This window comes from Thunnus thynnus, chromosome 23, assembly GCF_963924715.1.
Source record: "Thunnus thynnus chromosome 23, fThuThy2.1, whole genome shotgun sequence".
Classification (NCBI taxonomy): Eukaryota; Metazoa; Chordata; class Actinopteri; order Scombriformes; family Scombridae; genus Thunnus; species Thunnus thynnus.
In genome coordinates, this window is record NC_089539.1 from 22,453,971 (window position 1) to 22,475,993 (window position 22,023).

The window sequence follows — 22,023 nt, forward strand, 5'->3', positions numbered from 1 at the left end:
GCCAATCAGCAGCGTCCCTCTGCGCGGACCAATCAGAGAGCTGTTTGCGCTAACGGGACTCCACGAGCACCGTCACCTGGCCGGTGGCTTTTCCCTATCTGAAGTTTAAACTCAGCTGATGGAAAGCGACAGGGGATCACCCGCCTCCTCGTGCAGTGGAAGTTAACGTCAGTGCCCCGGCCGGTACCGTCATGGCTCGGACCGGCTCCGGTGCGCTCCTCTCCCGCAGGAACATCAGGCTGGACTCCTTCCTGAAGCGGAACACGGAGCGGACGGTGTACGAGCGGATCCGAGCCTACGAACCGTGCGTGGTGATCTCGGAGACCGTTAACAAGGTGTACATGCACGTGGTGCTGAGCGACGAGCGCGTGTACCTGGCCGAGTACCCGCCGCGCACGCTCACCACGGCCGTTACCTTCAGGCGCGTGCGTGACATCGAGCTGGTGAGTTTCTACTTTGACAGTTTATAGTTAAAGCTGCTTAATTGAGCACTGTAGAGATAAAACAATTTAATCGATAATCAATAAGTCGATTGATAGGAAAATAATCTTTAGGGCTGCAACTAATCGATGAATCATAAAATCCATAAAATGTAAAAAAAAAAAAATTCTTCTTGACAACATTGTCTCAGCACAAGCTCCACTTACTTGATGTTTCCAGAGCTTTCAGCTGCTTCTCATGGTCTTCCTCAGCAGGGAGAGTAGCTCAGTTGTCATGGAGATAGTAAGTGGATCTTTATGCTGAGGATTTTTTTTTTGTCAAACTGCATTTTCCAACGTCAAAAACTGACCTTTTGGCTTCATATTTGAAAAACAAACAAACATATAACATCAATCGGCTCTCAAAATAGCTAATTAATTAATTTTCTGTCAACCAATTGAATAACTGACTAATTATCGGCAACTGGTTTGACAATTGATTAATCGTTTAACTAATTTTTCAAGCAAAAATGGCTGCTTGAAAAATGTTCTTTGTCTAATTCAGTGGTGAACTGGATATTTTTAAGTTTCGTGGAGTCTTTTGGGGGTAAACAGACAATTTATTGATGTCAACTTGTAAGTTGGTTGCCAGAAAAATAATCAATAAGGCTGCAACTAATGATTAGTTTCTTGAATAATTGATTAATCATTAAAAGTGTCAAAAAATAGTGAAAAACGTCTGTCACAGTTTCCCAGATCCCAAGGTGATGTTTTCAAATAGCTTTTATGACAAAACATTCTCAGCACAAGGTCCGCTTATTTGATGTTTCCAGAGCTTTCAACCACATCTCATGGGCTTCCTCAGCAGAGAGTTTTTTTCTCAGTTGTGATCGAGATAGTAAGTGGATCTTTATTCTGAGAATTTTTTGTAAAAGCTGAATTTTCCAATGTCAGAAATTGACCTTCAGGCATTTTGTTATAGATTTATAAGATGAATCAGTTATCAAAATAGTAGCTGATTAATATTCTGTTGATCAACTACTAATTGATTATCTAACTAATTATCGTTCAAGATATTTTTCAAGCACAAATGGCAAACCTTCTCTACTTCCAGCTTCTTAATTTAGCAGATATATATTTTTTTTCTGACATTTTGTAGACTAAAACAAGTCATCGAGAACATAATTCTTAGATTAATGTTTTTGAAGCTCTAACTGTGACTGAAGCAAATTAAATTAGCTGTACGTAACGCCGTCTGCTTACGTACTAACAGTCTCCTGCTGTTTGATCGTGTTAAACTCTTTAGATTACAGATCAATCACTTACAGGTTCAAAATTACACGTGTAAAAATGATCTCTTATTAGCATCAGATAATTAAATGTTCTTATCGTTTCAGCTGATATTGTTCTTTACTGAACTCACTTAAATAAAGAAACTGACCCACAGTGAGCCGGAGTTCAGTTGCCTACTTTGATATTGATAAAGGCGACATTCCTCTGCTTTATTCTCACTTTTTAAAGGGACATGTCTGGTGATTTTTTACATTTTTCTTATTGTCAACAAATCTCATGTTTGGAGCTCAACAAGTATTGTGTGTGTATCCAAAGCCTGATATATCTTATTCCTCTGTGCCGTAGACCTCGGTTGTTGTCTAAAAACTATTAAAAATACGTCCGTGAGCCACGCCGCTGCGCTGGGTGACATGTTCCTTCATTATGAAGAGTTCGGTCATGTTTGTTCGTTTAGAAACGGCTCCAAAGACTAATAACAGCGATCACGTTTTCAGTCTCCGGAGGGTATTTCTGTGCGAGGCAGACGCTACTGAGCACGTGCAGGAACGTGTTCGGTTTTACAGCTTAACTAGCTTGATGTGTTACATATTACGACTTCTTTGTGCTACATTGTGAATTTCTCAAAGAACTTAAGTACATCGATTGTGTTTTTTAGCACTACCTGCAGGACATTTTAATGATCGGCATATCATTGTTCTTCACATTGGTGTGATTATTATCTTTTATATTAGTTTGATGAGCTGACCTTCCTTTCAGTAATTCTTATTTTATTGTTTTTATTTTGCCTCTTTAAAAACCTAAAAGTCTAAATATCTTCCAGCTGTTCAGGTGATGTGACTTTAAAATACCTATAATTTTTCAGGACTTCATGATGCTTTGCTCTCATTTCTCAACTAATTAAATATATTCCTGATGTCAATGTTGAACAAGTAGTTGATTTTAAGCAATTAATCTGCAGCAATTTTGATAATTGATTAATCGTTTTAGTCATTTTTTTTAAAAGCAAAAATAAGCTAGTTTGAGTTTCTCAAATGTGATGATTTGATGCTTTTCTTTGTCGAACAAGATGTTAAACTGAATATATTTGGGTTTTGGACTTTTAGTCAGACAAAACAAGACATTTGAAAACATTTACATAGGTTGTGGAGAAACTTTAACAGATAATTGTCACCATTTTCTGACATTTTATGAACTAAAAAAGAGAAAAATAATTGGTAGTAATCGTTAGTTGCAGCCCTACTCAACAGAAACGACTCCTGCAGACCTCTAAGGTTAAAAGTGGACGAGGAACAAGGAATCCGTTTGCATATCTCTGCAAATTAAGACAAATAAAAACCTTTAACCTTTAATTAACTCCTCAGGAAACCACTATTTTTAGGTTATACTTCAAATGAATCACCCAGTCTAGACTACTAGTGGCTTAAAATGGCTTAATGCTACGTAATATTTAACCCTGCATAACATGCAGTATCTGAAAGTGAAGCTGAGTCTGTGAGTGGCGGCATAAGCCTCTAATTACCATCTAGCCTCATGTTATGTCACTTAAGTCAGGGGTCAAAAGTTTAACTTCCTCCTCACAGAGTTAATCCTGCCTGCATTTAAACTGTCAGATTACTGCCTGTGTTGAACTGTGGCTTCAGCAGGTGTTACGTTTTTATATAGAGACGAGGATCAGGACTTCCCCTCGGATTTTCTTCTTGTCAGGGTGGAAAAACTGTTAATTAAAATTGCACTAAAATCTCATCAGGGCTGCAACTATTGATTATTTTCATTATTGATTAATCTGTCAATTACTTTCTCAATTAATTGATTAGTTGTTATGGTAAAAAGTGATGATCACTCTTTCCCAAAACCCAAGATGACGTCCTCAAATGTCAACACTCCACAACCCAAAGATATTTAATTTACTGTCATAGAGAGGAAGAAACCAGAGAATATTCACATTTGAGAAGCTGGAACCAGGGAATTTGGACATTTGTTTCTTAAAGAATGACTCCAAATGATGAATTGATCATCAAAATAATCGGTGATTAATTTAATAGCTGACAACTAATTGATTAATCAACTAATCGTTGCAGCTCTGCTCCTCTTCAAACACCTCTGGAGTTATCCACGTCTGGCAGATACTCAAAATAGAGGAAAGAGTTAAAATTTTTGCCTGTAATGTTTTTTTTTTTAAATCATTATACTATGTTACAGCTAATTACTATTTTAAAAATCTGTTTATTATCTCATTATCAATTATCACGTAGGAGAAAGAAAACAAATGTTGAAATAAATAGAAAAATACATAAGAGAGGAAACTGATAAATATATGAAGACATTTTTAAAACAAACAACAATTTATTTATTTAAACCTGCATTAACTGATGTTTTGTTGACAAGCTTTCAGCAGAAAACAAGTAGTGAACACAACTCTGACATATCGTCAGCTTTTAAGTTGATATGTTGAACTTGTTAGCAAACAGCAGCAGTTACGGAGCAACATTATCATTCATTTGGAGTCGTGTTTCTGTCCACCTGGTGAATGTGAGTCCAATATTCACTCTCTTTAAGCTCTGTTCTTGCTCTCTACCAACTCCTGAGGGAAATATCTGGCTCTTTAGCTGCTAAATGCTCCACTATGTTCACCAGCTAGTCTACAGCTAACTGTGTCTGTTTGCCTGTTAGTGCTGAGCAGGTAGTGTACAGTGGCTTTTTAGAGCTTTTTCTTTGAAAACAGCTGCCTGCTGTGGCCAAAAACGACGCTATGAGAGCGCTGAGAGTGAACCAGAACAGTAAAGTTGCAGCTGGAAAGATAAACAATGAGCTGAAACTCACTATAAAGCTCCGTAAAGCCGAGAGGAGCTGCAGAGTGATAATTCACTATGAGCGACAACCTCTCACACGTCGTCATTGCATACATTAAAAATATTGATTATAGCTGCTTTAATGAATTGCTTTAGCACTAATACTGTACTATCCTGTACTTGCATATTCTGTATAGGTTGATGCAAAAAAAAGAGTGAAATTTAAAAAACAGATCTCGTATCTTCAAACTCAGTGACACTGGAGTGAAAACTGTTCAGACTCCAGATCTTTTCTCTCTGTTTCATCTGTACAGGTCAATGACCTCCCAGATTTCCTCAGCGGGAAGGACAGGGAACGCTGCCAGCACATACGAATCACCTACGTCACTGAAAAGCCTACCGCGAAGGGCCGTGATTGGCTGAGGAGAGACGGGAGGGCGGGACTCCCTCCTGTATCTCCACAGTCTCGCAGGAACAGCCACTACCCAACAATAACACACACTTCAGAAGGTAAAGACCAAATGTTGTCCAATGAACACGAAAAAAGCAGTTAAACTGTCAGTTGAAATGTAAGAAAACAGTTGAAGTTAGAAGTAGTTAGTTGAAGTATCAGATGTGACAGTAATAAAAAAAGCCCCTACTTGGAGTATTTTAGTGAAAATCTGCAGCACTGAAGCTTGTGTGTCCTTTATTTGTTTGTTTCTTTCCTTTGATATCTTTAACTGTAACTTTATCTTCCCCACAGGATACCCTGCACTCAGGTGAGCAACACACACACACACACACACACACACACACAGGTCTCTGGTTTGTCAGATGATATCCATGTATGGAAGCTGAGACTTGCTGTGGTTGCTTTCACTTTTTAACCTTCTTAAAGGAACACTCCGCCAAAAAATGCTCTGAAAAGTTTGTATCTTGCTCCTTTTGTGGATGAAGGTGGGTCAAAATGTTCATATAGAAACTTTTTTCAAACTACAGCTGCAGCCACTGTCTCTACTGATGATAACTGATTAGTTGTCAACTATTACATTATTTACCAACTATTTTGATAATTGATTAATCCTTTGGAGTCACTTTTTTTAAGAAGAAAATGTCCAAATTCTCTGATTCCAGCTTCTCAAATATGAGTATTATTGGTTTCTTTAGTCCTCTATGACAGTAAACTGAATATCTTTGGGTTGTTGACTGTTGTTCGGGACAAAACAAGACATTTGAGGCTTGATCAACATGTTTTACCATTTTCTGACATTTTATAGACTAAACAACTAATCGACTGAATTATCGATAATGAAAATCATTGTTAGTTCCAGCCCTATTCCAAACACTCTAGCTGTGTCTCAAATAACATACTTCTGTTAGTACACTTTCATGTAGTACACTGTGTACACTATGTACTTACTGACGTAGTGCGCAAATTTTGACAGGGTAGTGTCGTCTCAAATCAAACACAGCTGTTGTGCACTTACCGGAAATGACGATCGCAGATTAGCATTAGCTAGCGTTAGCATTCGCGTTATCGTTATCGCTACCAAATCATTACAGACTGCTAAATTAACCCCAAAAACATACTGATGGCTTATAGCCGACAACAGTATAGTGGTTCTTAGTGCTAAAAACACATGTATAACTTACATTTGTATAATGTGATGATGTTCACCGTAGTTACAACGTACTCGGCCGCCATTCCCAGTTTGAAAAGTGGTCCCTCCCCTTCCGCTATGTAGCCAAGATGGCGACCATCGAGGGCGAGAAGTGTCCATAATTCCACACTCAACTTTTTGACCGTTTTGAGTGCACCATCCGGGTTCTCACAGTGCATTTTCCCATACTTCTCAGTGTGAATGCACTTATGCACTCAAAATGTTAAGTGTAAGTACAGAAGTATGTGATTTAAGACAACATAGCTAAATACACGACCTCTGTGTCATGCTATCACTTCTTTGTTGCTCCAAAGCACAACTGAAACAAAATACAGAGAAGAAGTTCATTTTGGGAAAAACCAATGATTACTGTCGAACAGTGAAGTTTCTGTAGGTGATGCTCCTACATGACAAAAGGCTTTAACTCTTCAAGCTCCACTTTTACTTTTGAACTATAAAGTCCAAATTAGCTCCAGTGTTCAACTTTATCAGCTGCTGCTGTAAGTTGAATATCTGTAGTTTTATCATATTTTATGGCCAAAAAACCCCCCCAATCAAATCTCAGTTTTTTTCATCTTGGATCGGTGGTGTGCTGGAGTGCATTATATTGAAAAGTGTCCCTAATATTTTGTCCCTTTTTTTTTTTTTAGTAGAATTTATGGAAGAGCTGTTCCTAATAAAGTGCTCGGTGAGTGTATGATTACCATCATCTTCACTACTAACTACCCATTGACCCAGATCCTCTATAGATGGATCAATTTGTTTATTGACAATGGTAACAGACATCAACCCTTTTTATTTTTTACTTTATTTTAATTTTTTCTTTTATTATTTGTTATACCTGAAGAAGGTCGTTGACTGAAACGTGTATATATATTAAAGTATCTTTTATTGAGTATGTGGCTACTCCACCAACGCACCTGTCACAAAGACTACACAGCACTTTTATTAAAAATAAATTACGAAAAGTGTAACAGTTTTTAAATCCTAACGACGTATCGACTTTTCCTGTAGCGCCACCAACAGGTCAAAAGTTTCACGAGTCCAATCTAAAGACTGAATTCTTGCTAGCTTGAACTCTATTTTGAAATAAATGCTAAATTATTCCATCAATCTCTGTTTTTATTCAGAACTAAAGGATGTTTTTTTTGACACTTTAGACTTTCAGTTGCCCTTCATGGTGGATCTTTATGTGTCTGATTTTTTTTTTTTTTTTTTTTTTTCCTTTCCTGTTTGTCAAAAATGTGCTGCAGAGTTTCTGTCTGGGAGTCATGGAGACAGACAAACTCTCGTCTATAAAACCTTTACAGCTGTTGTTGTCATACGGCTACAAGAGGGAAGGAGAAAGATGGTTGAGGGTTAAACTTTAGGAGCTTACAAATGTACATACCAGCATTTTATGTGTGTGTGTGTGTGTGTGAGGAGAAAGGATCTCATCTTCTCATCTTCTGTTTTCAGTTGGGAAACAACTAAATGATGCATTAAGTGAAAGCGGCCTCACTCTGCCAGACTGTATAAACGTCCTCTTCAGTGTCTCAAGTAGCTCATGACTTATTTAATAAAGAGAGACAAGTTTCACCTCAGTTTACCTGTTGTTTATTATCAGTGAACTCTGAGGAATTTAAAGAAGTACTGTGATCCAAAACCAAACTTCTACATGTTTGTGTCTTTAGACTGAGATCCAAATGTATTTGTTTATTACAGAAATGGACTTAAAACACAGAATATATTATATATTTACAGCTGCAACTTACAATAGTTTTCATTTTCAATTAAGTTGATTATTTTTCTCAATTTATTGGTTGATTGTTGCGTCTGCAAAATGTTTGAAAATGGCCATCGCATCATCCCCAAGTCTTCCATTAGAGCTGCAACTATTTAATTATTGATGAATCTGCTGTTTATTGTTTTGTCCATAAAATGTCAGAAAATTGTTGAAAATGCATGAATATTATAATTTCTTAGAGCCCATGGTGACGTCTTGTTTTGTGTGATCAACAGTCACTTTTGGTTTATTATCACACAGAAATGCTTCAAATCTTCCCGTTTTGAGAAGCTGCAAATGTTTGGCATTTTTTCTTAAAAAAATGACTAAAAATGATTATTTGATTATCTAAATCGCCAATTAATTTTCTGTCAATCGTTTTCTGTCAATTTTAGTAGGTCATTTTAGTAGTAAAAAATTTACGATTTTAATTTTTTTTCAGAAAAAAATGTTTATTCAGTGTCCTAAAATTTTCATGGAGATGAATAGATTCAGTAATTTATGCTGGAAAATTTAATGGTACAAGTGTCGTCTTCAATTTAATACCAATAACAACAGTACCATGATGTTTACAAGAGATGTTATTAAGGATTAGATAGGTGGAAATAGGCCCAAAACTGCTACTGCAGGAAGGAGTTAAAGAAGCATCAACAACCAAAAGTTTTTGTCTTTTTTATCATTTGTATCAAAAGTATTTATTTATTCAAGAAATGGACCTAAAACTTTAAAAGTGCAAAACAAAAAGCACCATTAGACTTCATACATAGTTCTTTAGTTCTGCAGAGTGGGTTGTGCTTCTGTAAACATGTCTAGTGGGGATTATATTCTTCCTTTAATTCCTCCGTGTTGTCAATCAGGAAACAGTTTGTGGGCTGTGAAGAGACGAGAGGAACAGATTTACTGTCACTGAACACTGAATTGTTGCCTGGTTACAACAAAGGCCACAACGCCGTAAAACTGATGTGTATGTGTGATGTAAACAGCGGAAAGCGTCTCATGCTTATCTGGCTCACCGCTGGGACATCATTAAAGACACGTACACACACATTCAAACTAGTAATGGATGATCTTTGGGGACATGAAAGCAGTTTACAGTTGTTGAATCATTATGTTCAAATGACTGAGCAGCCTGCAGGTTCACTGTCAGCAACACTAGAAGTCTACGTGAGGCTTTGTGCTCGGTACACACCAGATAACACAACTGTTGGATGAATTAATAAGTAATTTGATGACAAAAGAAAGTTAATCTTATCCATCTCCTTCCTATTCTTTACCCTCCTCCACCTCTCCCTGTTTTACAGCGAAGAGGTCACAGAGGAGGTTCACGTATCAAAGCCCACACGTTCCGCCTCCTGTCCGAACTCCGAAACTCTGGGTCTCCTGAAGGTCCCGCACCCTCCCACCCAGCCTCCCTCCACACCTCCCTCCCTCTACTCCCCCGCCAGCTCCCCCACCTCTCCTCTGTCACCCTCGGATCATAGGCTGGACTGGAAGACTGAGCCTGGCCAGGTACACATGGATGGACGGGTTGTTAACTGACATCAACACTGTTTAAAGTGAGATCTTAATTACCAGCGAACACATCAGACTTAAGTATGATATTTATAAAGCCCAAAAGACTGTTTTTCATTAAAGATCCCCTCTGGACATATTTTAGGACATGAAAAAATATTCTTTAACTGCTGAACACAAGATGTAAAGTCTAAAGTTTTCTTGCTGGACACAAGACGTCTCCTCCTTCACTGTGAAGTCCATTCTCAGTGTTTGTGTACTGGAGGTTTCAAGTTTCCACATCACACTTGTTTAAGTTGTTTACTGACCCTCGATTGGCTCCAAACTAGTTGTGATGTCACAAATCCTGCTTGTAGGTACACGACTTAGACTCAGATTTGAGGTGAGCACAGAGAAACTTTCCACTTTCAGCAGATGAATGTGAAAACAAACTCAAACATCCAACTGAAGGAACAAGAAGAAAAAGTTAGCATCAAATACTTCCTCACTGTCTTAGGCTTGTAAACATATTCTTTAATCAAACATTTCCTCATCAAAATTTTCAAACTTAAGCCTATTTTTTATTTAGGCAAAGTTCTTTATTTAAAGGACGTATGAGCAGTGAAAGAGGTTTTCCTCCTGTCGTTTTGTGCAAAATGCATTTAAAAGTTGATGTGAAGCTTATATGAGGCTTCATCAGTCTGAGTTAGTCATATCAAGTGGATATCTGACACATTTACAGTCTTTTTAGCATCAAATTCCCTCTTTGTGTTTCCCTGTTGAGCTGCGGTGGAAGTATAGTAACAAAAAGAGGGACTTTGGCACTAAAAAGACTGTAACGTTGAAAGATATTTATCTTCTAATGGTCAGTATGAACAGGAGGAATGATTACAGCAAGAAAAACATGCTTCACTGTTCATTTGGGCTCCTGACTGTTGTTTTAAGACAAACTTGCACATTTTCTTAAATGGAAAAAAACAGTGTTAAAATATGTTTGTATTCCTAAAGTTTAGTGCCAAAAAAAGTATTGTTCTTCCTTTCAGAGACTGTGTTACACATCCTGAAAGCTCTTTGTACATTTTGGTTCAAATCATTTGTTGCCATTGAACAAAATGGCACTGAAGATGAAAGCCTGTGTGTGTGTGTTTATGTGTTGATGTGATGTTCCAGGTACCGAGGAGGATCGGTTCAGTTCTCTCTCGTCTGTTGAGAAGAGACTGTGTGGACAGCAGAGAGGAGAAGGAGGCCGAGCTGCATCTTTACGCCGTATCACAGACGTCCAGACTTTACTTCCATCTGCAGAGCTCATGGAACAGTTACATTATTGTGAGTGATGATGGAGACACACATGAAGAATAAGTTGGCTTGGTTTTTTTTGTGATTTTGTACTGAGATTCTGAACCTACAGAGAATTATCAGAGACTCTGCAGCTCCTCTCGGCTTTATGGAGCTTTATAGTGAGTTTCAGCTCATTGTTTATCTGTCTGGCTGCATCTTTACTGTTTTGGTTCACTCTCAGGGCTCTCATAGTGTAGTTTTCGGTTGCAGCAGGCAGCTGTTTTCAGAGAAAAAGATGTAAAAAGCCACTGTACACTACCTGCTCAGCACCAAACGGCAGACAGACACAGTTAGCTGTAGACTAGCTGGTGAACATAGTGGAGCATTTAGCAGCTAAAGAGTCAGATATTTCCCTCAGGAGTTGGTAGAGAGCAAAAACAGAGCTAAAAGAGAGTGAATATTGGACTTATATGCACCAGGTGGACAGAAACACGACTCCACATGAGTGATAATAATCAACTTAAATGGTAATGATATGTCATTGTTGTGCTCACTACTTGTTTAAAAAACAGCACAAATACATAGTTTCATTTTTAAAAAAGGCTCAGTAATTTCCTAAAACAGCTGGTCACTGTAGTTTTTAACATATGTTACTAAAACAAGTGTAAATAGTGCATTTATTGGGGACTATTTTTAGCTGCGGATTAATCTACATTTGGTGCTCTAGTGAGTATTTCTAGCAGCAGGACGGTGTGTTTGGGATTAAGTCAAAATAAACTACAGTGACGCGATGTGACTCATTGACGTGTTTTTACTAGTTTTTGGACAACAGAGGAACAGAAACAGAGGAATAAGATATAACAGGCTTTGGGTCAATTTATTGTTAGTTTTGGTCTTTTTATGGATTTTTTGACAGATAAAAGTAGTTTATGACCTGCCTTAATGATGGAAAACAATATGCTTCTCCTATAGTTTGTTTAAGAATAGATGCTCAGCTGTCCTGTTTTATCATATTAGGATGTTAAGAGTGTGTGTGTGTGTGTGTGTGTGTGTGTTCAGAGGTCCACTTTGCTGTTAGACCCGCTCTACAGAAGGAGGTGCAGCGCTTTGTCTGACTCGTCTCCTGGAAAGCAACTTCCTGCCATCAGGTAACAAAACTACTGTGACACAGAACAGTACTGGAACAGAGGCAGCATCATAATTAATGACCCAGTGGGGGTGTGTGATTTAAGATCTTACTGATGACTTTTAAAGCCCTTCCTCTCATTCTGCTATTTTGAGATCAAAGGTTCAGTTTATTCATCCATAAGAACATGATTCATGTTGATGAGATGAGATCAATCTTACCGAAACTGGATTTTCTGCTCTTTTTATAATCAATAAAAATGTTCTATAATTTGTCAAGTTTAATTTTCTGCCTTGTGTGAAGCATTTTGTAACTCTGAAAAGTGCCCCTTAAATAAAGATTATTATTATTTACACATATTTACACACGTTGTGGGGACTTGCTGCCATTTTTGGGGGCAAAAAAAGCATCATTTCATTAAGATAATCATCAAATGTTAGGGTGAAGACTTGGTTTAAGGTTTAGGTAAAGTTAAAGTAAGTCTCCAGGAGATGAATGTGAGTCAATAGTCCCTTTTACACAGCCTGTTCAAGGCAGGGATGCTGCGCTTTTATTGCTTGCCGTTCTGTATAAAAGGTACAGACACGGAGTTGGGGGGCAGAGTTGGCTTATTAGCTCTACCAATAAGGCGGCTACGGAGGTAGTCACAGAGTCAGATTGACGTTTTTGTAAAAGGGACAGTTGGCACGGCGGGACAGGAAGCTGACAGGAAGCTAATTTGTTGTGTGACAGTTTTTTTTGGTTCAGTGTAAAAAAGCAAATGCTGGATCTTCTTTATGGATATAATGCATGATCTTTGTATAAAAGAGCCTTATGTAATGTCCTCTGAAGTGATGGAAACACAACTCTGTGTGTTTATGAGCAGCTGGGAGCGGACGGCTCACCTGTTTGGTCAGCTGAGCTCTGAGCTCCTGGAGGACGGGATCAGTATGGAGAGTCTCTATCTGCTGCTGCAGGAGCTGAGAACCGCTGCTCACCGCAACATCGCGCTACGCAGAGTCTTCTGGAGGGTGAGATGTTTAAAAACACATTTGTACCTCTGTGGACCCTCCTGACATTATACATTCCCCGCCCCTAACCCCTACCCATCATCACTACATGCCTGACCTAACCTTTACCTCTGCCTGGGAACCCTGTTCAAGCCAAAAACTCATCAACTCATTAGTTTTGGAAGTAGAAGCACTAAAGACACAAGACTCTCCTGGTATACTGACAGTAAACGTGAGACACTTCTGTCAAGCTGTAATAATTAGTAGATGAATTGATTAGTTGATTGGCAGAAAATGAATCATTTGAATCACAACTTTTTTTTTTTTTTTGTAGGAAAAAAAGACAAAATTCTCTTGTTTCAGTTTCTCAAATGTGAATATTTCCTGTTTTTATTAGTCTTTTGTGATGTAGACTGAATATTTTTGGGTTTTGGACTGTTGGTCAGAGAAAACAGGACATTTGAAGATGTCATTTTGGGCTTTTGGAAACATTTTTCACCATTTCTTGACATTTTATAGACTAATTTTATAAACTAATCGATTAATCAAGAAAATAACAGTCAGATTAATTGATAAGGAAAATAATGATTCTCTGCACTTCTTCATATTTGTGCTTGATCACCTTGACCTGTTTTTCTCATCGGAATTAGAGCTGCAACAATTAGTTGATTAATTGATTAGCGGATTGACGGAAAATGAATCTGCAACTGTTTTGATAATCGATTCATTGTTTTTGTCATTTTCTTTTTTTTAAAGCAAAAATACCAAACATTTGCAGGTTTCAGCCCCTTTAAAATGTGATGATTTGATACTTTTCTTTGTGAAACATAACATTTGAAGACATCACATTTGATGCTGGTAAATTTTAATGGCAATTTTTCACTATTTTCTACGGAAGCAGAGAACAGCCGTGCTTGCAGTTTTCCTTTTTTTTAATGCTGTTATCTCAAGATAACAAAGCTTGTTTTCTCGTGATAACGGGTTAATTTATCTCGTTATCTCAAGAGAACAAACAGCCGTAGAGGATGATACTTGTGTACTTTTACGGTACTTTAACCCCATGAAGCTGAATCTGTTGTAGTGTTTGTTTTCTCAAGATAACGAGATAAATTAACCCGTTATCACGAGAAAACAAGCTTTGTTATCTTGAGATTAGGAAATAATTAACTTGTGATCTTGAAAATAACTGCAAGCATGGCCGTTCTTTTTTACATTTTATAAACACAATTACTTATTTTTTATCTTCTATTTTATTTTTACTCTTTTAAACCCTGTTTAAATGTCTTCTATCTGTCACATAAATGTAGTGGAGTTGTAGGAGAGTAGAAGAAGAAGACCTTCTTGTCGCATGTCATTGTCGTACTTGACTAAATGTACTTTTGTTATTACAAGGTGGATCTAAAGCTTAACCTTTTAAATCAAACTGTAACCGTCAATCAGTCCTTTTTTAAAAAAAAAAAAAAAAAAAAAGAGAGAACAAAACAAAATATCTCCGCCCTGGTCTTCACAAAGACACGCTCACATGCCAGAATAGACTTGAGAAATGTTTTATATGGTTGCAGCCGGGTGAAGATTTACTCTGTTGTTTTGTGTGTTTCAGTCCAGTGAGGTTTGTGTCTTCCTGGTTCAGACTCTGGAGGAATCTCTGCACGGCTGTCAGAGCCTCAGTGGAGTCTACACAGCTGATCAACTACTGTAAGCTTCAGAGAGTGTGTGTGTGTTTGCGTGTGTGTGTGTGTGTGTGTGTGTGAGAGTAAGGGTGAGAGAGAGAGAGAAAGTGTCCTTTTATACAATCCAGGAAATCACTCATTAAAGTTGTAAGCTGCTTAGTTTTTACACAACACACTTATCACTGTGTAAGAAGGACGGTTTTAGGAGTGTGATCATGTTTTATCGGTCTGTCAATCCTCCATCATGCTGTCAACAGAACTAAAGGAGCGTGTGTTTCTGAAACACTGTTCTTTGGGTGAAAACGACCACACTGCGTTCTCAGGTTCATTTAGGTGACCAGAGACCTCTGCCCACAGTGAAACACTTGGACAACATAACACAACAAAATTTCTCCTCCTTTGCCCTCTTTTTTTAAAAATTTTTTTATTTGTCAAACAACAAAACTGCGCAGCAGCCAACATCTGGTAAGGAGTGGAACAAACGAAATTATGAAACCAAAATTAAATAAATAAATGTTAGTGAGGAACTTTATTGTCCACATTGGGGAACATTTTCTTTTGTTTCATCACATAGCGTTAAAAAACAATTCAAAACACGATACTTGACAGGGACACCGCATCAACAAACATCATTTAAATACATAAATTCAGTATAATGAGGAGGGCTAGGTTTTTTGTGAAATTTTAGGGTAATAATAATAATAATAATGATAATAATAATAATACCATTTATTTATATAGAACTATTCAGAACAAGTTACAAAGTGCTTCACATAAAATTTAAGAAGACAGTAGAAAGCGAACAATGGATAAAATATAATGATAAAATGATCAAATACAACAAAAGATAATAAAACTAATAGTGAGATCAATAAAAAAGCAAGTCTGAAATAGTCTTTTTTTTAATTTTTTTTTTTTTTAGAGATTTTAAAACTAAGGTAGGTATGCATTCAGTATCCTACCTGTTTTGGGAAGAAAGCCTTGTCTATAGCACCTCCCTGAAAATAAAAGCTGAAAGTGCTCAAAGGTTAATGACAACATCTGTGGTATGTCAACAGCTATATCGATATTTAAAATGAGTGATCAATGAGAGAGAGAGTTAAAGAAAGTTCTGGATAAAGGCTCTTTCCCCTTAAACTTAAACCCCTCAGACTGAGCACGCTGATCGTCCAGACGCTCGCCGTCATGTTCAGAGAGACGGAGGTCGAGCCAGCCAGACTCAACCTGCTCTCTGCCAAAAAGTAAAACATCCCCTCCTGAACATTTTATCCTTTGTAACTTGAATCGATAAATCTTGTTCCAGTTGTAAACAACCTTTTAAAAGTTTTTTTTCTCTCCCTGCAGAGGTGCCCTGGCCTCCAGTATGCTGCTTGCCTTGATATGTAATCCAGAGATTCAGACACAGAACCAAGGATCTCCGATTGACTGTGAGGTAATATCGATTACTCTGCTGGTTATTTTTTTTGCTTCGTCTATAAAATATAAGAACAATGTAAAAAACGTCCATCACCATATTGTAGAGCATAAGGTGACATCATTGAATTTGTTGATAAACAGCCCCAAACCCCAAAATATTCAATTTACTATCATGTAAAACCAAGAAAAGCAAATTATCATATTTAGGAACCTGGAACCATCAAATATTTGGCATTTGTGCTTGAAAAATGACTTAAACAATTATTTGATTTTCTTTTGATCAACTAATTGTTGCAGCTCTACTCTCTACTCACATTAATCTGTTTTTTCCATTATTTTTTCTGTCAGCTTCAGGCCTTATTATCTGAGTATCTGGATGCCGCCTGCTCTCTGCTCTTTGAGCTGCTGCTTTTAGGTTACGAGGTGAGTCATGATGAGGGGAAAAAAAACAAAAATAGTAAAAATCTAAAGCCATGTGAGTCTTAATAAACATGTTATTGGGTTAATCACCAGCCTAACTCTTCTGAGAATTTGTGACTGAATCCACATGGTCACCCTTCAGACTGTGTCCTCACAGACTTCGGTCATACGTACCTACACGTGTTCACAATCATCGCATTCGGTTGCAAGGGGATAAAGACCTTGGTCGTCGTTATGGTTACCTATAAATGCAGGTTCCTCACCCTGTTTCTGAAGCTGTGTCTCAAATCACATACTTCTATTAGTACACTTTCATCATGTAGTACACAGTGTACACCAGTGGAGGCTGGTCCATAGAGGCGGGGGGGTGCAATTGGTGGAGGTGGAGTGGGGGACAGAGGAGGACGGGTGCCTGCTGTCCTCCGCAGGGCGGGATCTCTTACATTGGACTCAATGTATTTCATTTTTTTTCATGCTAATCTGTGATTGGCCATGACACGTTAAATGACGCTCCAAGGGAGGCTGTCCTCCCTTACCAATCAACAACCAGAATGCAATATTGACTTCGAGTTGGTCCAATGATAGTTTCCAGATTTCATCTTCAATTTTCTCCACAGTAAGGCAGAGTAGCAGCAGTGGATAGCTCCTTGCGTTAGCCAGTGCAACAGCTGGCTTGTTGTAGCAGCCTGAAGGACTCTTTATACATCCATGGAAGGACTGTTAAGGACTGTTGTTAAGGTAATGGGAGAAATTATCTGGATTGTGCAGTGCAGCAGCAGCAGGATGCTGCAGTGGAGGCTGGAGAGAGAAGCGACCAGTGAAACAACCAGGAGAGTTAGCTTGTTTGACATTGTTGCTAATGATATCAGACTGGTTAACCAGCAGCCACAAAGTTCTGTTAACTAACATACAAGATGACCAACAGTCACAAATGGACGTTATGACATGAATACTTCATCTCCATGAAAGAAAGAAGAAGATGTCAGATAACGTGAGTCAGATACAGCTTCTCTCTCGGTGTCTCTTTGGTTGCTAATTTCATCTCTGATGGTTAAACGTCTCTGTGTGGCTTTTTTGTGTTTTTTATCTCCTTAACAAGAAGGAGGAGCAGAGATCATATAATGTGCTGTGGGTAAGGTTAGTTTGCTTGAAGTTTTGCTGAAGTTACAGTGAGCTGTCTGGACTCACTCATTCATTCGTTTTTAATTGAGTGGTTGTTCAGTCACCTGTTGATGTTGTGTGATTAGTGAATGAGTGCAGGAGGTCTGGCTGCTTGCTTCTGACAGTTTCTTTAGTTTGTTTTTAAGCTGAGCCGTATATTGAGTAATAAGCTTAAAGTAACTAGAATAACTAGTGTTAACTAGTGGTGTAACAGATTGTAGTTGATCCGTGATCCGTATGGATCGCCCTCCACGGTTTGGCAGGTATATGAACTGTGGATTAATTGCAAAATTTAATGTCTCATTTAAGACAAAGTAAACAAACTGCTGTAAGTACAAGTCATGGACAGACAGCGTGTCGCTAACAGGGATTTTGAAGAGCAACGATCAAACCAGCATCTAACGGGTCCAATGTGACATTTGAGTTATGTTTACCTGCTGTTTAATGTGCTACAGCTGAGCAGCTAATTAGCATCTAGCTGCTAACTCGTGTTAGCGGTGAATGTTTGTGAGGCTGTTTCATTCACTGTTAAAAAGAGGAAGGTTTCATGCCTCATATTGCAATAACTGAGCATTGAATATTTTATATATTTTATTTTATTTTATTTAAACATTGAACATCTTAAATGTTGTTTTCATTTAAGACCATGGGAAAAAGTTCCTTGCTGTTTCTGGCTGTAAGTGTGTTACAGATAAATAGAAAACAAAGTTTTATTTGTCGCCCCCCTTTTTTTTCGCTGATCCTAATAATGATCTGATCCGTGACTCAAATCCGTGATACGATACGAACCTGAACCTGTATCACATTATAAGCTTTGTGCTAGTTTATATATTTCTGTATACTAAGAAAATATATAGGAAACACGTGTAAATCATGTGATATGTTGTCTGTTTTTGATGAGAACATACATTTGTTGTCACAATAGAACAGTACTATAAATTTGAATTTCACTTTGTTGGTAAAATGACACATTTGATCCACACCATGGCTAAAATGAGCACTTCTTAGTTTAGAGACATTATGTATATGCTAAATGTCTTTAAAGAAGCAACCTTTTCACCACTCAAGCAAATTGTTTTATTGGCATATAAAATTGCCCCCCATCTCTCCGATTTCATCAGGTGGGACAATGATATAGTTTGATGCAGTTTGTTGTAAGATTCCATGTTAGTTTTCCTCCTGTCCTCAATTATTTGAGTCACCAGCCGCCACTGGTGTACACTATATATTACTGGCTAGTGCGCAACTTTTGACAGGGTAGTGTTGTCTCAAATCAAACATAGTCGTTGTGCACTTACCGGAAATGACGATCGCAAATTAGCATTAGCTAGTGTTAGCATTCGCATTATTGTTTGCGCTACCAAATCATTATAGACTGTGTTAGTGCTAAAACACATGTATAACTTACATTTGTATAATGTGGCGATGCTCACCGTAGTTACGTGTACTCGGCCGCCATTTCTAGTTTGAAAAGTGGTCCTTCCCCTTCCGTTATGTAGCCAAGATGGCGACCATTGAGGGCGAGAAGTGTCCATAGTTCCACACTCAACTTTTTGACCGTTTTGAGTGCACCATCCGGGTACTCACAGTGCACTGCATTTTTACATACTTAGTGTGAACACACTTATGCACTCAAAATGTTAAGTGTAAGTGCAGAAGTATGCGATTTCAGACACAGCATGAGTGGTTATTAAGACAGTTGGCACGTATGTAGATAATGGTTGATGTGTACATTAAAACTTTCACTTTACTTTGATCAGCTCCGAGTTGCTCAGGTGGTGCCGTTTTGGATGAAAACCAGCCTTTGCCTGTGTGCAACGATCAAATCCACATTTTTTTGACCTATGGATATTCTGTAAGAGTAAAATATCAAACTCGTACATCAAAAATAATGATGATGATTGTAGTGTTAGGAGTATTCCTTTCTTTTACATGGTCACTTCCTTTTCAATTGATCTAAAAATGTCAGGAAATTGTGGAAATAGCACAAGATGTAACCTCAAATGTTAATGTTTTGTCCACAAACCAAAGATGTTCAGTTTACTGTCATAGAGAGCTAAAGAAACCAGGAAATATTCGCATTTGAGAAGCTGAAATCAGAGAATTTCAACATTTTTTTTCTTAAAAAAAAATTACTCAAAATGATTAATCGATTATCAAAATAGTTGCTGATTCATTTTCTGTCAGTCGACCAATTAATCAATTAATCATTGCAGCTATAAAACTATGGTGAAGTCTGAATCCCAAGTGGACTCTCAGGAAGGCTTTGTTACTTCCTGTGAACACGCTTGTTAAGTCTGTTTGCAACAGCGGGGGAATCAAGATATTTGATGAATTGAAACTGTTGTGTGTTTCAGGCCAGCAGGTGCTCCTCTTCTGACAACTTCCTGTCTGTTGGCTGGATCCTCAGAGTCCTGCAGCCTCACCCTCACCTGGTAAACTTTTCATCACTGCCACTCTGATTAGTGGAGATATCCCGAGAGTCGGTATAACAGTCGATCCAGACATATTTCAATGGATCGGGGGCTTTTTCTTTTTTCATTTTTTTTTTCCATAAAGAAATATAGCCACAAGCATTAATGAACAGAGTCCAAGCAGATTGCAAGAAATCAAAATTTTACATTTTTAGAGCAGAAGACCAGATGCAGATGACTTGAGAGATTAAAATGATGAAAGAATTTTTTCTACAGGCCAAGCCGTTTTCGAGTAAACTTGATTGTTACCACCTTGAGGTCAATTAGTGTCATTTTAAGTTCCTGACTAGTGGGTGTAATTTGAAACCCACCTGCCAATTTTGGCGACTTTTGGTCTTATGGTTTTTGCTGCACAAACACTTTTGACTGAGAAAAAGAAAGAATATATAAGAATCAACAGAGCTTGATTTTGCTGAATGGTTAAAATTGATGAGAGACTTTGCCTCTTTGCAATTTCTAATATTGGACTAATATTTACCAAGGGAAGTTCTATGAAGTTTGGTCTAATTTTCTAAGTTTTGTTTTGTTCTATTTTTTTTATTTTTTTATTTGATTTTTTTAATCATTTTTACTGTAAAACATGTGGTCTTGTGCCATTATGTTTTGAATATATTGTAAAAGTTGATAAAAAAAAAATGCAATTACAAAAATAATATAAGAATCATATCAGACTTGGCAGATATCAAATATTAAATATTAAACTCAGATCAGGGCAGAAAAAAATTTGAGATTTGACATCCTTTCTGTTTCACTTCACCATAGAGATGAATTGTACTGAAGGGCAAACTTATAATAAAAGAGCAGTATGTTAACTGTGAAATGCAATACTTCAGAGTTGGTAGGAACTGTAACTGGTCTCCTTTTCTCTCTGCAGTTGTCCTTCATTGGTTACCAGGCCCAGCAGGTGGTGCAGGTTTTGTCAGACCCACAGGAGTCAGTTCTGAGTCCCGTTCAGTCTGTTCTGCTGTTCCAGCGCTGTCGCCTCCTGCTGGCCTGCCTGCAGTACAACAGCCAGCTGGGACAGCACCTCCGAGCCCACTTCAGAGAGGAGTTCAGGTTTGAGCTGCTGCTTAAGATTCAGGGTGGTGATAATGACGGTTTGTTAGTCAGTAAATCACTGAATTGAGAATAAAAACAAAGTCTAGCAAAGCCTTCAAAGAACTGTATCAGTTAACAGGAACCATAAACTTGAAGATTAATTGTGTGTTTGGGCTGAAGGATCAATGTTTGTTCCCTCCAGGTACTTTGTGAAGCTGTCGTGTGCTGAGGAGAAGCTGCCGGCTCACTACCCAATCAGCCAACCAACTCTACGACGGGTGGAACAGATCCTGAATCTTATCCTGCACAGATGATCGCACGCAAACATATGTGCACTTATATCTTGGATATTTTTATCCATACTGAAAGAAGGACTGTGACAGTGTGCCTTTACAAGGGTCTGAGTGATTTTGTGTGGCCTTGTTCTTTACTCAGCATTCTGTGAGCTGAGAATGTTTCTATATTATCATTTACTGACAGTCTATGATCAGGTAATGCTTATCCATATAATGTAAAACAGTTAAAATTGGGGAACTTGTGACTATGTTGGAAGTCTGTCAGGTGTCATTCTTGAAATTAGAAAACACTACAGTTGTTCAACCTAATAACCAGCTATTGCTAATATGCTGACAGATTTGTACAGTTAATATTCTGATTACTGTAGATTTGTTCAAGTTAAACCTATAATTAACAAAAGCACAATATACCACAAATATGGCAGGTATGAATATTTTCAGTAGTTTCCTTCAAAGGTTTCTTTAAATGTAGCTTTAAATCCATCTTTTGTCTGTGTGGTATGGTCCCTCTTTAACATTGTTAATGTCTGAACCCTTATTCCTGTAATATGAACCGTGTTGTTCATATTCTGTTTGTGTGTATTTTGTTGTTTACATGTAGTTGTGTGTCTGATGTTTATATATTAACCTGCTGAGAGTCCTGTGCACTCTAGATAAAGTGAAGGTGAATTTTTACTTGTCTAAACATTGAAAGACACAATTTGGAGTAAATGCATGGTTGTTTTAACCAAGAGCAATTTGGGATAAATTGCAGT

General features: G+C 37.8%; 1 protein-coding gene across 2 annotated transcripts; it reads left to right on the top strand.

The window, feature by feature from the left end:
* c23h12orf56 (chromosome 23 C12orf56 homolog) lies at positions 1-21,943 on the top strand. 2 transcript variants are annotated; one of them, XM_067581912.1, is made up of 14 exons: positions 7-443; positions 4,816-5,011; positions 5,247-5,262; positions 9,211-9,418; positions 10,571-10,726; positions 11,738-11,826; positions 12,670-12,814; positions 14,394-14,488; positions 15,615-15,704; positions 15,808-15,895; positions 16,228-16,302; positions 19,818-19,895; positions 20,809-20,990; positions 21,175-21,943. In XM_067581912.1, exons 1-14 carry the CDS (start codon positions 192-194, stop codon positions 21,284-21,286), a joined length of 1,782 nt encoding a protein of 593 aa, XP_067438013.1. In that variant the 5' UTR covers positions 7-191; the 3' UTR covers positions 21,287-21,943. The 2 variants fall into 2 exon arrangements, with proteins under 2 accessions (XP_067438014.1, XP_067438013.1); XM_067581913.1 differs by lacking the exon at positions 5,247-5,262 and having other exon boundaries at positions 1-443; positions 4,816-5,027.
* The last annotated feature ends 80 nt before the right edge of the window (positions 21,944-22,023 follow it).

Coding starts and splice junctions, on each gene's coding strand:
- c23h12orf56 (XM_067581913.1), top strand. CDS start 192: ATGGCTCGGACCGGCTCCGGTGCGCTCCTCTCCCGCAGGAACATCAGG. Junction 9,419..10,570: donor GGAAGACTGAGCCTGGCCAG/GTACACATGGAT, acceptor GTGATGTTCCAG/GTACCGAGGAGGATCGGTTC. Junction 19,896..20,808: donor TGCAGCCTCACCCTCACCTG/GTAAACTTTTCA, acceptor TTCTCTCTGCAG/TTGTCCTTCATTGGTTACCA.